The 13,723-nt window shown below is 37.4% G+C and overlaps 1 protein-coding gene across 5 annotated transcripts in view; it reads left to right on the top strand.

Moving 5' to 3' along the window:
• LOC144043355 (rho GTPase-activating protein 12-like) overlaps positions 1-13,468 on the top strand; it is a 39,385-nt gene extending 25,917 nt beyond the window's left edge. For 3 of the 5 annotated variants that reach the window (XM_077556901.1, XM_077556898.1, XM_077556900.1), the window contains 11 exons: positions 3,351-3,412; positions 3,489-3,570; positions 3,659-3,760; positions 4,678-4,776; positions 5,922-6,018; positions 6,258-6,377; positions 9,064-9,162; positions 9,267-9,344; positions 9,413-9,547; positions 11,113-11,218; positions 11,880-13,468. In XM_077556901.1, the coding sequence (XP_077413027.1) occupies positions 3,351-3,412; positions 3,489-3,570; positions 3,659-3,760; positions 4,678-4,776; positions 5,922-6,018; positions 6,258-6,377; positions 9,064-9,162; positions 9,267-9,344; positions 9,413-9,547; positions 11,113-11,218; positions 11,880-12,054 (1,155 nt within the window). In that variant the 3' untranslated portion in view covers positions 12,055-13,468. Of the gene's footprint in view, positions 1-1,690; positions 1,766-3,350; positions 3,413-3,488; positions 3,571-3,658; positions 3,761-4,677; positions 4,777-5,921; positions 6,019-6,257; positions 6,378-9,063; positions 9,163-9,266; positions 9,345-9,412; positions 9,548-11,112; positions 11,219-11,879 lie in introns of all 5 variants that reach the window. The other 2 variants (XM_077556897.1, XM_077556899.1) reach the window with 1 other exon arrangement.
• Positions 13,469-13,723: the final 255 nt, after the last annotated feature.

Genomic DNA, 13,723 nt, shown 5'->3' with positions numbered 1-13,723 from the left:
TTGCATTCATCGTTGGCTGCACAGCTCCAGCATTTTGCGTTGGGAAATAAATGAAGGATTCAGTTGTAGTTTGGTTGCTTTGCAGCGCACACTGAAACTCAAAATATTCCGGACAAGCTCCACCCGCCCGCATCCTTACAAGCAGCAAGTCAGTTTGTGTCAGCATGTGCATGGATTAACACACCTGTGCTTCTATTTTTGTCAGTGACCAATCACCTCGCATGACGATGATGATAATCTTCTTCCTAACTCTGACTTTTTGAAATCATTGCACCATGAGAATTTTTGCATAGATGCATCATTTGAGGACACATGAAAACAGAAAACACATGGAGGCAACCAAATGAAACAAGATGAACAATAAGCTGCTAAATGTTTTATGATTACAGTAATTTCTGGACTATAAGCCGCTACTTTTTTCACTTGCATTCGACCCTGCAGCTAATAAAAGGTGCAGCTTATCCATCAGATCACAATGGGGCTCACTACAACGGAAGCGCAAGAGCATCAGGCAGAGCAAAACAAACCAAGTGAGCCCAAATGCAGTAGGAGAGACAGAACGAGAGAGAGACAATTTGCACCCTCATTATGGAAAAGAAAGTAGCGGGAACCCGGTGAGGTAACATTAAAACGCCTGCGGCTTATAGTCGGGTGCGGCTTATATGCGTAACAAACCCGCGTATTCCCCAAATTTAGCTGGCGCGGCTTATAGTCAGGTGTGCCTTATAGGCCATAAATTACTGTAAGTGGCCTTATGTCATGAAAAATCTTTAAATGTCTTACAGGGGTCTTAAAAAGTCTCAACAGGTCCTAAAAGGTTTTGAACATCATAATGTCCTGCAAGGTCATAAAAAGTATTTTAAAGGATTTAAATGGTCTTATGATGTGCTACATGATCTTAAAAAGTTATTAAAAGATCACACAAGGGCTTTAAATGGTCTTATAAAGATCTACAAGGTTTTAAAAAGTCATTAAAGCTACAAGTTCTTAAAATGTCCTATACAGTCTTTAGAAGGTATAAAAGTCTTAGATTTATTTAAAAGATCTTTAGAAGACCTACAATGTTTCAAAAAAGTCTTAAAAGGTTGTAAAAGGTCTTAAATGCATTTACAAAATGTTTTAAGTGAGTCTTAAAAGCTTCTTAAATGTCTCTAAAAGTCTTCAAGCTCTTTAAAGTAACAAAAAGTCTACAAAGATTTTAAAAGGTCTTAAAATGGACGTCTTAAATGAGCTTACAAGCTCTTGAGTGTTAAAAAGATCCCTAAAGCCTTACTGAGCCGCGCAGACTTGCAACTCTCGCTGTGTGCGCGCACCCTCACAAGCCTACTTTGCTTATTGGGATACGGCGTAAGTCTTTAAATGTCCAACAAGGTCACTAAAAGTCGTAAACGTTGTTGTAAGAAGATCCTACAATAACTTGATTTAAAGTCTAAAGATATTTAAAGGTTCTTGTAGCCTTGACGGGTCCTAAATGAGCCATATAGGGTTTTAAAAAGTTCTTGGGAAAAAATACATATTCCATTTGGCTTCCCTGAACCCTGAAGAGATTGAAACATGTAGAACTTGTATTCATTAAGAACCGGCAACATTATACCCACACTAACCAATTGCATCCTCTATGTCTTGTGATCATCCTGGTTTGATTGGTTGTTTCTTAACCCATGTGACCGCCTTGTCTTCTCCTCACTAGGACACACCTCTGAGTCCCAAGTCCCCCACACCCGACTCTGACTCCAGCCCCTCATCTCCTAAGCGCTCCGCCTCCGTTAGTAAAAGCCCCCCTGTATAGCAACCTCTGTGTTGTGCACCTCATGCAAGTTTCCACATTGGTTGAGAAATTCGTACAATAGAAATTCTTTAGATGGACGAGAACCCTTGTGGAAACCTTGTTAGTAGACTTCTTTGAGTCACTTGAGGAGTGTGGTCTTTTTTTTGCAACATGGAAGCTTTTCATTGACTTGTTTAGTGTTTCTGCTGGGATGTGACAAATTAAAGGAAAAGCAACACGTCGCTGGGCTAAATCGGACCACTGCGAGCTGTCAGATTTTTGTGTTTTAATCAAGCTTTGTTAGAATAGTAGTAACAGATTTGAAGACAATAAAGGAAGTAAAAAGTATCTTTTATAAGTCAAAGTGAAACATATTTTATCCTAATTGAAGTGAATCATATTGTAACGTGTAGGAATTAATCACATTGTATTTGAAAGGAATCAAATGAACTTGAATAGTAACTTCATTTGAGTGAACGTATGTAACATAATTACAGTGAATTGTTTCTGATCATATTTGGAGTGAATCTTATCAGATTGCTATTGTGAATTGTAATTGGAAAAAACTTATTGTAATAATAGTGAATCGTATAATTATACTGTAAATTGAGTGAATCCTATTAATTGTTGGGTGAATTGTATCAGATTTTTTTAAATATCGTAATCAGAGTGCATTGTCAAATAATTTGAATGAATTGTATATGCTTATTTTGTAATGTAATCAAAGTGAATCCTATTGAGTGTAGCATAATTGGAATTAATCGTATCAGATCGCATTGTAGTGAGTTGGAGTGAATCTTGTCAGATTGTAATTAGTGAAGCCTTACTGTCCTAATTGGAGTGAATTGTATTGATTGTGTAATTGGAGTATGTTGTGTAAAATTTTACACAGTGAATCGTAATGTAAATGGAGTGCATCAAAACTTATTTGGAGTGAATCTTAACGTAATTGCAGTCAATCGTATCGTACTTCAAGTGAGCTTGTAATGGGAGTGAATGCAATCTGTATCATAATCCGAGTGAAACCGAATTAGAGTCAATTATATTGTGTTGTAATCAAAGTGAATCTGATCAGCTCATAATAGGAGTGAATAGTATCGGATTCTGTTGGATCCTAGACGGATTGACTCGTAACAACATTTATGAATCGTATCAGATTGTATCGCGTATTTGGGGCAAATCGTATCAAATCTTATTGTTATGTAATCAGAGTGTACTGTATGGCATCAAGAGTATTGTTGTAATTGATGGCGTATGATCAGTGTGATTGTCAGTGTATCGTGGTTGTTAGGTCTACGTTGCATGTCTTTGTTCAAGCGTGCTTGCTTTTCCTTGAATTTTCCCGCTGGTGCGTGTACTGTGTGTGTGTCACATCACACGTGTTGTGTTTTAGCTGCTTTCCTGAATGCAGATCAAAGATCAAAGCTTTTATTTGCAATGCTTTGTTTGGGTGCTGGTGTTGCTGTTGCCGGTGATGTTTAAATGTAGCCGTCCTGCTGTGATGATCAATGCTTGTTGTCATGACGCATGTCTAAGCTGCTCCCTCGCTGTGTTGTATACTCTTTTTTTTTTCTGTGTTCAGCCTTCGGAGAAGTGCGGTGTGCTCAATGTAACAAAGATCACAGAAAACGGCAAGAAAGTTCGGTGAGTGTAACTTCTTGTACATTGTTATTTTCTATTGTGCAAATCTGAACAGTGTTTTGTGGACTATTAACCATAGGAAGAATTGGACTTCTTCCTGGACGGTTTTACAAGGCTCCACACTGCTCTTCGCCAAAGGCCAGGGAGGCGGGACCAGCTGGGTGCGTCAATCAAGCCTTCAATTCAATTGATGGTTATTATTTTCTGTGTGTGTGTGATTATTCGCTATCTTCTTTTACATGTGTGCAGTTTGGCGGTGGTCAGTCCAAACCCGAGTTCACGGTGGACCTGAAGGGTGGCTCGGTGGACTGGGCCTCCAAGGACAAATCTAGCAAGAAACACGTCATAGAGGTGAACTTCATTCTGCTTTAGACTGTACTTGAAGGGGACATCGAAAATGGACTTTTTCATGATTCTATGCAGTTGTGTGAAATTTCAAGGAAACAAAATCTATCTAATCTAAATGTATCTGCCTGTATCTAAAAATGTCTCAAAGGGGGGAGCCCTTTGAAATTTTCAACCCTCTGTGATATAGTGGAGTTAGTTTACACAATAACCACCGCCCACACCAAATTTTCTGCCCATGACTTGACAGCTAGGCTGGGCTAAGATCCAAGAATAAACATCAAGAGTCAAGTGGCAAAATAGCCAAGTCAAAAATAATATTTTATAAAAACTCGTCAAGTACCAAGTAAAAAATTAATCACCAACCATGTCAAGGACCAGGTCAAAAAACAATAAGAAACCAAGTCAAGAACCACATAAAACATAACCAAGAACCCAGTCAAGAATCATGTCAAAAAATAATTAAGAACCAAGTGAAAAAACAGTCAAGAACCAAGTCGAAAATAGTCAAGAAGTAAGTTAAAAGCACATGAACCAAATCACAAGCCATACTTAAATCCAGTCAAAAACGAAGAACCAATGAAGGACCAAGTAAAAAAGAAAAACGGTTAAGAACCAGCTCACGAACAATGTCAAAAACCAAATTAAGCACCAGATCATTAACCAGGTCAAGAACCAAGTTACGAACCAGATCAAGAATCAAGTCATAAACGATGTAAAAACCTAGTCAAGAGCCAGATCAAATACAAGTTAAAAAAATACATTGAGAACCAGCCAGAAACCAAGTCGAGAACTACATCAAGAACCATGAGACAGGACTGCCCTTTCAAAACAGGCTAATTCAGTAATACAACAAATCGGATTTAAAGTGTATTCTAATTCTTAATCCTTAAGATATTGCTAATACTTAACATCATCCGCAGCTGAAGACCCGGCAGGGCACGGAACTCCTGATCCAGTCGGAAAATGACGCCCTTGTCAACGAGTGGTACCGAGCGCTAAGAGACACCATCAGCAGTCCGGTAAGAACAATGCACCAACTATCCAAGTCCCACATTTACACATTCCTATCTACTCAACTTCAGATGTGCCGGGCATTTTTGGTATTATGCGGGGAGGGCAAAGTACAAATAAAGGAGAACATCAATGGAGCTGTTGTAAACAGGCTGTCAACTCGCAAGCACGCACAATTATTTATGCACTTTTTGTGAGTAAATAATTCAAAACGGGTTAAAATGCCTCAAAACTCACACTGACAAACTCACAAATTAACAGAGCTCAGGCTGCCGACTCACAAGTATTAGACATTCAACTTAAAATTTTAAAGTAAGGCACAGCCATGTAGCCCTACTTCAAAATCGGCAAAAAATATTAAAATCCCCCCCCCCCCCAAATTTATTTTTTATTACTAACATATTACAACAAAAGATACAATTACAAAATAAGACAAATATTCACGTTCAAATAAATATTTTAAAAATTGGCATATTTTGTCGATTTCTCACTCACTTGTTAAATTAAACAAATACTAAATAATTGTGTTAAGGGGCAAAAAATTATTGTAATCATTAGTATTTTTTTTATTAATCAGTTTTAATTATTTGTAATTTTTATGTTTATTTTTCAATTAATCGATTACGTTAAATGAATTAGCCTATTAAGTGGTTATTGGACCCTGCCAAATATCGGAATCGGTCTAAAAAAAAAATCTGAACCTGTCAGGCCCTATTTTAAAGGCAATTTATTTGATGAAATGAAAACACAAAAACACATACAGATTTTAGTAACAATAGAATGCTGTATCACAGTCACAAAAAAAGCAACATCATTGTTTAAACATAATCGTTTAATTTGGTCTATTGAGCTTACCAGGATAGAGGAGGAAACAAACTACATTGTTTATGCTGCAGGGGTTAAAGCTCATATAACGTATTTTATGATAATTAACACCCTGCCTTTCCATTCCATTGCCATGGAAGCTTAAGTCCCTAAAAGCAAGTAAAACATTGCATTCAGTGCTTCGTGGAGACTCCTGACTCAGCACATTTTCTTGCATTAACTTGACTTTGCAGGCCACTGGCTCACAAAGGAAGAAAATTATGAAAGTCAAGTGATGGATTTCGAGCCACTTAAAGGTGACTAGCCTATTATTTGGTGTGCTTTTCAGGCATGTGAGTCTGATGAAGCCTTAGAAGAAGACATGCCCGAGTCACCCGGAGCAGAGAAGCAAGACAAGGAGAAAGAACGCAGAGACTCCAAGAAAGGCAGGCGTTTGTCTACTTCAAATTTGAAATTTCATATGGAGGGCCTGAAAAACTGCAACATAAATACGGCATTTGTGTTTGTGTTGCCATTCAGGCAAAATCCAGCTACAGGAGACAGAAAGTGTCGTGAAACAAAATGTCTGTTATTGTCTCACAATATATTATCAGCCTTTTTTCCTGTTGCATCGTCATGGCGACGAAGATCTGCTGTCTGATTTTGGTCTCTGCTTCCGGTGCAGCCATGAAGACGTCGAGCAGCGTGGACGGCACCGACAACAAGAAGACCAAACACAAGCTGAAAAAGTTTCTGACGCGACGGCCCACCATGCAGGCAGTCCGAGACAAAGGCTACATCAAAGGTACCGCTGCCATTACTGACCTCCGCCAGGGCCAAATGTGTTTTGTTGGTTCTGGTTTAACAATAACAACTCAGCTCCGTATTTTTTTTTTTTTATTCAGCCCCTGAAACCAGTTGTGTGTAACATCAAGAAAATGTGTAGCCCCACACACACAAAAAACTCATAAATCCATGCTTTAAATGTGACAGGAAGTCAGCCATTTTGATGGCCTTAAAACACAAAAATCTAGAATATTCAGCCCCTGAAGCTAGTTGCACTTAGCATCATGAAATTTGTTACGCATGTCTGTCTTGAGTAGACCCACAAAAAAGGATCACGAAGCCATGCCATAAATGACACTACAAGTTTGCCATTTTGGCAGCAAAATGTGATGACTTGCCTTAAAACATGAACCTCGTTTCATATTGGGAAAATGCAGCCTGCAAAGCTAAGTTTCACTGAGCAACATGGATTTTGGGAGACATTTATATCATGGGAAGAGTCAAGAAGCCATGTCTGAAAATACTTTATTTTGTACTTTGCAGCGACCATTTTAGTGTCCTTTTAGCTGTTTCTGAGGTTTCAAGGTAGAGGAAGTCAACCCCCCCAAAAATGTGTTCTATGCAGCGCTACTAGTCTAAATATGATATTCTGGTTAATATTGCGTTAGTGGAATATGAGTTAAGCAGCAAAATCCAGCCGTTTTTATCAATGTCAGAAGGCAGCCATTTTGCCACTAATTATAATAATGCATCAGATTTATATAGCGCTTTTCTTTCGTGGAACTCAAAGATGCTTCACAATGGATACATTATTCATGCACTCACACGTTCACACTGCGGTGGCGGTAAGCTACTTAAGTAGCCACAGCTACCCTGCCAGTGTGCGCCTACGGCCCCTCTGACCACCACCAAACATTCGCACCTTCCATACGTCAGTGTGAGTAGCACTGGAGGCAATGTGTGTGAAGTGCCTTGCTCAAGGACACGACGACACATGACTTGGGGAGAGCGGGGATCGAACAGCCGACCTGGTTACTGAACGACCGTCTTTACACCCTGAGCCACGGCCGCCACGACTTGCTGTTTTGTGAAAATGACATCACAGTTGCTCAGATCTCAGGTAACAACCAATCACAGCTCAGCTTCAGACAACAGGTGACCTGTGATTGGTTGTTGCCTAAGACCTCAGCAACTGTGATGTCATTTTTACTCGACAGCAAGTGGCAAAATGGCCGCCTTCTGGTATTAATAAAAATGGCTGGATTTTGCTTCATAACTCATATTCCACAAATGTATTAATCAGAATGTCATGTTTGAACTAGTGAGGTGAGATCACATATAACATATTATTGTCATTAAATATTTAAGGTTGACTTCCACTTAAAATCCTCAATACACTTAGCTTCATGAAATTTGGTAGGCATACCTATTATTAAGAGTAGACCCACAAAAAAGTCTCCAAATCCCACATTGTAAAATTAACATGCAGTCAATCATGTTGGTTCAAAACGGCCACGTTGGAGGGAGATTTTGTTTTGTGTGATTTGAAGCATGTATACTAAGACATATGGTCAACATAAAACTACCAACCCTTTGAGACACGAGGGAGTTTAGAGGAGCATGGCGGTGAAGTTTGACGACTCACTATAAAACACAAAATGTTTAACTCATTCACTCCCAGACATTTTCACTGAAGCAACCCCCTTCGCTTCCTGCTGTTTTACTGGATTTTGACTGATTTTGCAAGCCACACAGAATATTGTGTTTTATTGCTAGAAAAGCATGAAACATACCAAAAGAAAGATTAGAGATTAGATTAGATCTTCTTTCAGGAAAACAAAACAGGGGGAAAAAAAGTATATTTCTATGTGTTTGTGCTTTGCAGCAATTAGCATTAGAATATAGCTAAGTTTTATCATTATTCACAAGTCTGTTTAAAACACTGTGGAAAAAGAGCTTTTTGCAACATGGCCCTGGCTGATCTCTTATATTCTGTTGCCACCTGCTGGCCGTTTTTGTAATAACTACCATTGCTTCAACCATTCTCTTGAATTTCCACGAGCCTTACTAAATTTGTCATTCGTAATCAATCATTACATTTCTGAAAATTTAGCCCCTTAAGCCAGTTTCATGTAACAGCATGAAATTTGCTCAGCTTGTCGGTCACAAGTTGATGCACGAAAAAGTCCCAAGAAGTCATGTCGTAAAACAAACAGGAAATCAGACACTTTGGATGGAAGTTGCTGCTTTAGGCTCACGTTTGCAAATTCCAGGAGTCCTACTAATGTGCTGAGCAATCTTGAAAATTCCGCTTGAACCAGTTTCACTTGGCATCATAAAATTTGGTAGGCGTGTCTATCATGAGCAGACCCATGAAAAAGTCTCAAGAATAAAATTAAAATTTTGGTTCAAACTGATGTTTTACTTTCCTTTTTGTGTATTTCCTGGCATCCTTTAAAGATCAACTCCCAGAGATTTTTTTTTTTTTTTTTACAATTTAAACCACATAAATGAGAAAAACCGACAATGTAAATAAAGTATTTTTGTCTTTGGGTGTGGTCGGCACATGGTGGCAAAGTTTGATAATTCACCATAAAACAAAAAAGTCTAATCGTCAACTGCACAAGGTGAGAATTTGACCAAACTTGAGTCAAACAAAGACATTTTTGTTTTCTTATGCAGTCTGTGTGGGTTTGTGTGCGCAGATCAGGTGTTTGGAGGCAGCCTGTCTAACCTGTGCCAGAGGGAGAACAGCACGGTGCCCTCCTTTGTCAAGATGTGCATTGAGCACGTGGAGAGCAACGGTGCGTCCTGCAGTGCCACCTGCCTGACGACACGCCGTGCAACCCTTTTCATGTATTTGATTTTCCTTCTTCCTGTCTTTTTTTTTGTGTTTATTTTTCTGCAGGTCTGCACATCGACGGCCTCTACAGAGTCAGCGGGAACTTGGCCCTCATCCAGAAGCTGCGCTATGCTGTCAATCACGGTGAGTGCCCCCGTGTTGTTGTTTGTCCGGCTGTTTGTTTATTTCTGGTTGTTGCCGTGGCGACGCAGATGAGAAGGTGAGCCTGTCCGACGGCAAGTGGGAGGACATCCACGTGACCACCGGAGCCCTGAAGATGTTTTTCAGGGAGCTTCCCGAGCCGCTCTTCACCTACACGCTCTTCCAAGACTTTGTCAGCGCCATCAGTGAGTGCTTGCCTCCAAAAATATACCATTCGCATTGGATAGTTTACATATAAATATATATATTTTTTAATCAAAAATAAATAACAATAATATGTTGAATGTGACCCCACTCGGTATTCTGATGTTGTGTTTGTGGAATATGAGTTAAGTAGAAAAATCCACCCATTTTTATTCATTTCAGGGCCGACCATTTTGTCACAGTTGCAGTTGCGTCACAGTTGCTCAGGGCTCAGGTAACGACCAATCACAGCACAGCTTCAGAAAAGAGGTGAGCTGTAATTGGTCATTACCTGAGCCCAAAGCAACTGTGATGTCATTTTCAGTCGACAGCAAATGGCCGTCCCCCCCTGAGATGGATAATAACGGGTGGATTTTGCTGCTTTATTCATATTCCTCAAACCCAATATTACGCCGAACAACGTGTTTAGATGAGTGGGCCTACAGAAAACATATTATTGTCAAGAACATTTCTGGGTTGAATTCCCCTGTAAGTATTCTTTTATTTATCTTTATTTTCTGCATATGTAGCTCCTGATTTATTTGATTTTATTTTTTTCATTTGTTTAACAATACTTTTAATTGAATTGTATTTATTGTTTTAGTTTTATGACCAAGCATGTTCTTTGTGTTGCTACTTTTAAAATGGTATTTTGTATTATGTACTGGATTCTATTTATTTATTTATTTATACTTTTTATGTAACAACAAGGTTCTGCATCTTTGGCTTTAAATATTTGTATTAATTTTATTATATGATATCTAGTTGTTGTTGTTTTTATCCTATTTTGCAGGTATGACCCTATTTTTACTTTTTTTCCCCCCCAATTTACCTTAATTTGACTGTAGTTTTATTTTTAAAATATTTCATTTTCCCATGTTTTATACGTGGCTTGGACTTAAATATTTTTTGTTTATTATATTATTTTTAATATATTTATATTTATTTATTTTTACCCATTTTGCTTATCTTTTTTTTTTTTTACCAAATATTATACATAATTTTTTTGTAGTTTAGTATATTTTGCACCCTTATTTCTCACATAGTGATAAAATAACTATAATAAATACTTTATCTCTTGAAGTATTCACATGGGTAAATAGGACTTTTTAAAATCCTCTTTATGTTTTTGTTTTTCATTCATTTTTGGCCTTTTTTTTTTTTTTTTTACATGTGTGTCTCCAAAAAATGTATTGTTTTTTTACCGTGCTTTATATATGCATCCATATTATAATTTTTTTATTTTATTTAGGATCCAATAATTCTTAGACTCTTGCTTTTCGACTTTATTATTATATATTTTTTTTATATCATGTGGCTTAAAGGGAGACTTTTTATTTTATTCATTATAACATACTTAATACTGATTTAAATTTTGTTGCCTTGCATTAAAGTCACGCACTTAAGAGCTGCACTGCAATTAAGCATCTAATTTGGAGACCAAAGCGAGTCAACGCAATCATTAGCACAGCATTTGCAATCATTACACACACAGTGCTCTTGTTTTCACCCCATGGGTCAAGCCACTGATCGTGCTTTCATGTTCTTGGGTGGTGGCGGCTTGCAGAGATCCCAGACTATAAGCAGCGGGTCCACGCCATGAAAGAACTTGTCCGACAGCTACCCGAGCCCAACCACGACACCATGCAGGCCCTCTTCAAACACCTCCGCAAGTAAGAAAAAAAAATACAATGTGTTCTTGAACACGGACTTTTACATTTTTTATTTACTGACATTGCACACCATGTGCAATCTGGATCAGATCTTTTGTTCCTTATCGTACATGCACTTACTGAATGTTGAGGAACTCTGATGGCGGCAGATTGGGGAGAACATATTTTTGTGTGGACTGACAACAAAATCACGCAAAAATGGTCATTAGCGGAACCTTTCGATGGATTCTATCAAATAGCCTTTCCAAGAAAAATTGTGTTCTCGCTAAATAAAAATGTTTACGTTTTCAAATTTATTGTCAAGGTTTAAAAAATATCTTATTTTAAAGTTTAAATTCTGGATTGCTTTTAAAACTGTTCCCCATGATAAATAATAGAAATATGAAAATCATTATTTTTCTAATTGGCATTAATGTCAAGTGAATAAATTTGTCCCCACTACAAAACCCTTTATCAGCTGTTCAAGCAGCCTTTTTACTGCAAGTTAACCAAATTTAAATATGAAAATATCAAAACAAAAAAAGCCTTGTCTTAAATTTAATGACAAGGATATTTCCGGTCCTATTTTCCTTACAAACTGGTCCAAATCCAAATTGTATCACAATCACTCCAAATATCCATCGACCGAATTGTATACATAATCCGTGTGTTGCGTGTTCAGGGTGATTGAGCACGGCGAAGAGAACCGCATGACCAACCAGAGCGTGGCGATCGTCTTCGGCCCCACGTTGCTGAGGCCCGAGATGGAGACGTGGAACATAGCGGTCCACATGGTCTACCAGAACCAGATCGTGGAGCTCATCCTGCTGGAGTACGACAACCTATTCGGCCGGTAGAGGACGACGGGGGAGCGTTGGCGATCTGACGAGACCAAAACCACTCACTCTGTGCACTTTGGACTAACTTTGGCGTACTTTTCCCAACACTGGATTCTAACTTAAAGGACAAAAAAAAAAAAAAAACACATACCTACTGAGACCAAGAGAAATCCTCATTGTGGAGGATTCCAGATGAACTTTTAAAGGAGCAAAATGGAACACGGCTTATTTACTGGAACTCTTCCACCTTTTGGAGTTGCTGACAAATTCTACTCATATTAAGCCAATTAAAGACATAATTAAGATGGGAATTAATTCATTAAAATGTGCAATAATTAATTGATTTAATTGTTAAATGTAAAGTGGACATTTTATGGCATTAGTTCATTTCTTTGCATTTTTAGTTGCTCAATAACATTTGTTACTGACAATACTGAGTATGTCAAAATTGGGCTCGGTGGGATCTGATTGGTTGAACATAAGTACATAAGTAAATTATAAGTAAATTAATTAAATTATTATAAGTAAATTACATAAGTAAAGTAAGAACATAAGTACGTAGGTATCGTGAAAATGAAAGGCCACTCAATGAGTCTATTAAGTAATTTAAAATGCTATATGACGAATACATTTCATTAAGTGGTCATTAAAAAAAACACACTAGATATTTAATTTGAAATGTTATAATTCAATTTCAAAAAAGATGCAATGAATTAATGAAAATGTCATACAATAAAAATGGTTAAACCACCGAAAAAATACCATTCAATTGTGCTCACAAGTTTACACACCAGCACAACTGTAGCCAACACAAAATAGTAATAAAAAAAAACGTTATATAACGATAAATTCCAGGAGCCAAGTAGAAAAAAAAAAGGTCATTAAATAAATACTTAAAAAACAAAACAAAAAAGATTTTACAATATTATTAATGGACAACACAATAAATTATATTCATCATGATGTATTTAATTGGCTTTGTATGTGTCTGAATAAAAACACTCCATCCATCATCTCTTTTTTTTTATTATCTATTTTTCTTTTCTTTTTTATCTTTTAACAATAGTTTTCGATGAATCAATTGTCTTTCACGGGAATTTCTGCCTCACTTGTCCATTTCACCTTCAAAACACTTCCATCAACTTCTCTGAATTCTTTGTACAGTTTTTGGGCGTGTTAGGGGATCTGAAATGTACTGTACAGAAATTTTCAATATAAAAATAATAATAATGCCCAAAGTGTTAAAAAAAAAAGAAAAAGGCCAGACCAAAAAAACAATCATTGAGCTCGGCCGTCAACGTTTTAGCTGTTGAGTCAACAGATGATTGTGACATCAATAATTGTGACATTATTAAACATGTCATCACAACAAAGTGCTGCTGGTTCCATTAAATTGCGGTAATAAAACACCTCTGATGACACGTCTGAAAAAGTGGTCTGCACTTTTGCTTCATTAAGAAAAAAAATAGGGAGAAACAATGCAAATTTTCGAAACAACCCCAAGGGTCATGAAATATGAAAAAACATCTTTCAAAATATGGGCAGATGTTTATTTCTTATTGTTGATTATATACCAAATGCCCCTAATGATTCTTTAAAAACCCTGCCACTGAAGCCAGTTTTCTTTAGCTGGAATTTGCTAGACATTTCTATCATGAGTTGACCCACAAAGTCATAAAAATATATG

Source organism: Vanacampus margaritifer, chromosome 2, assembly GCF_051991255.1.
Source record: "Vanacampus margaritifer isolate UIUO_Vmar chromosome 2, RoL_Vmar_1.0, whole genome shotgun sequence".
In the NCBI taxonomy this organism is placed as follows: domain Eukaryota; kingdom Metazoa; phylum Chordata; class Actinopteri; order Syngnathiformes; family Syngnathidae; genus Vanacampus; species Vanacampus margaritifer.
This window is presented reverse-complemented; position numbering and strand designations above follow the sequence as displayed.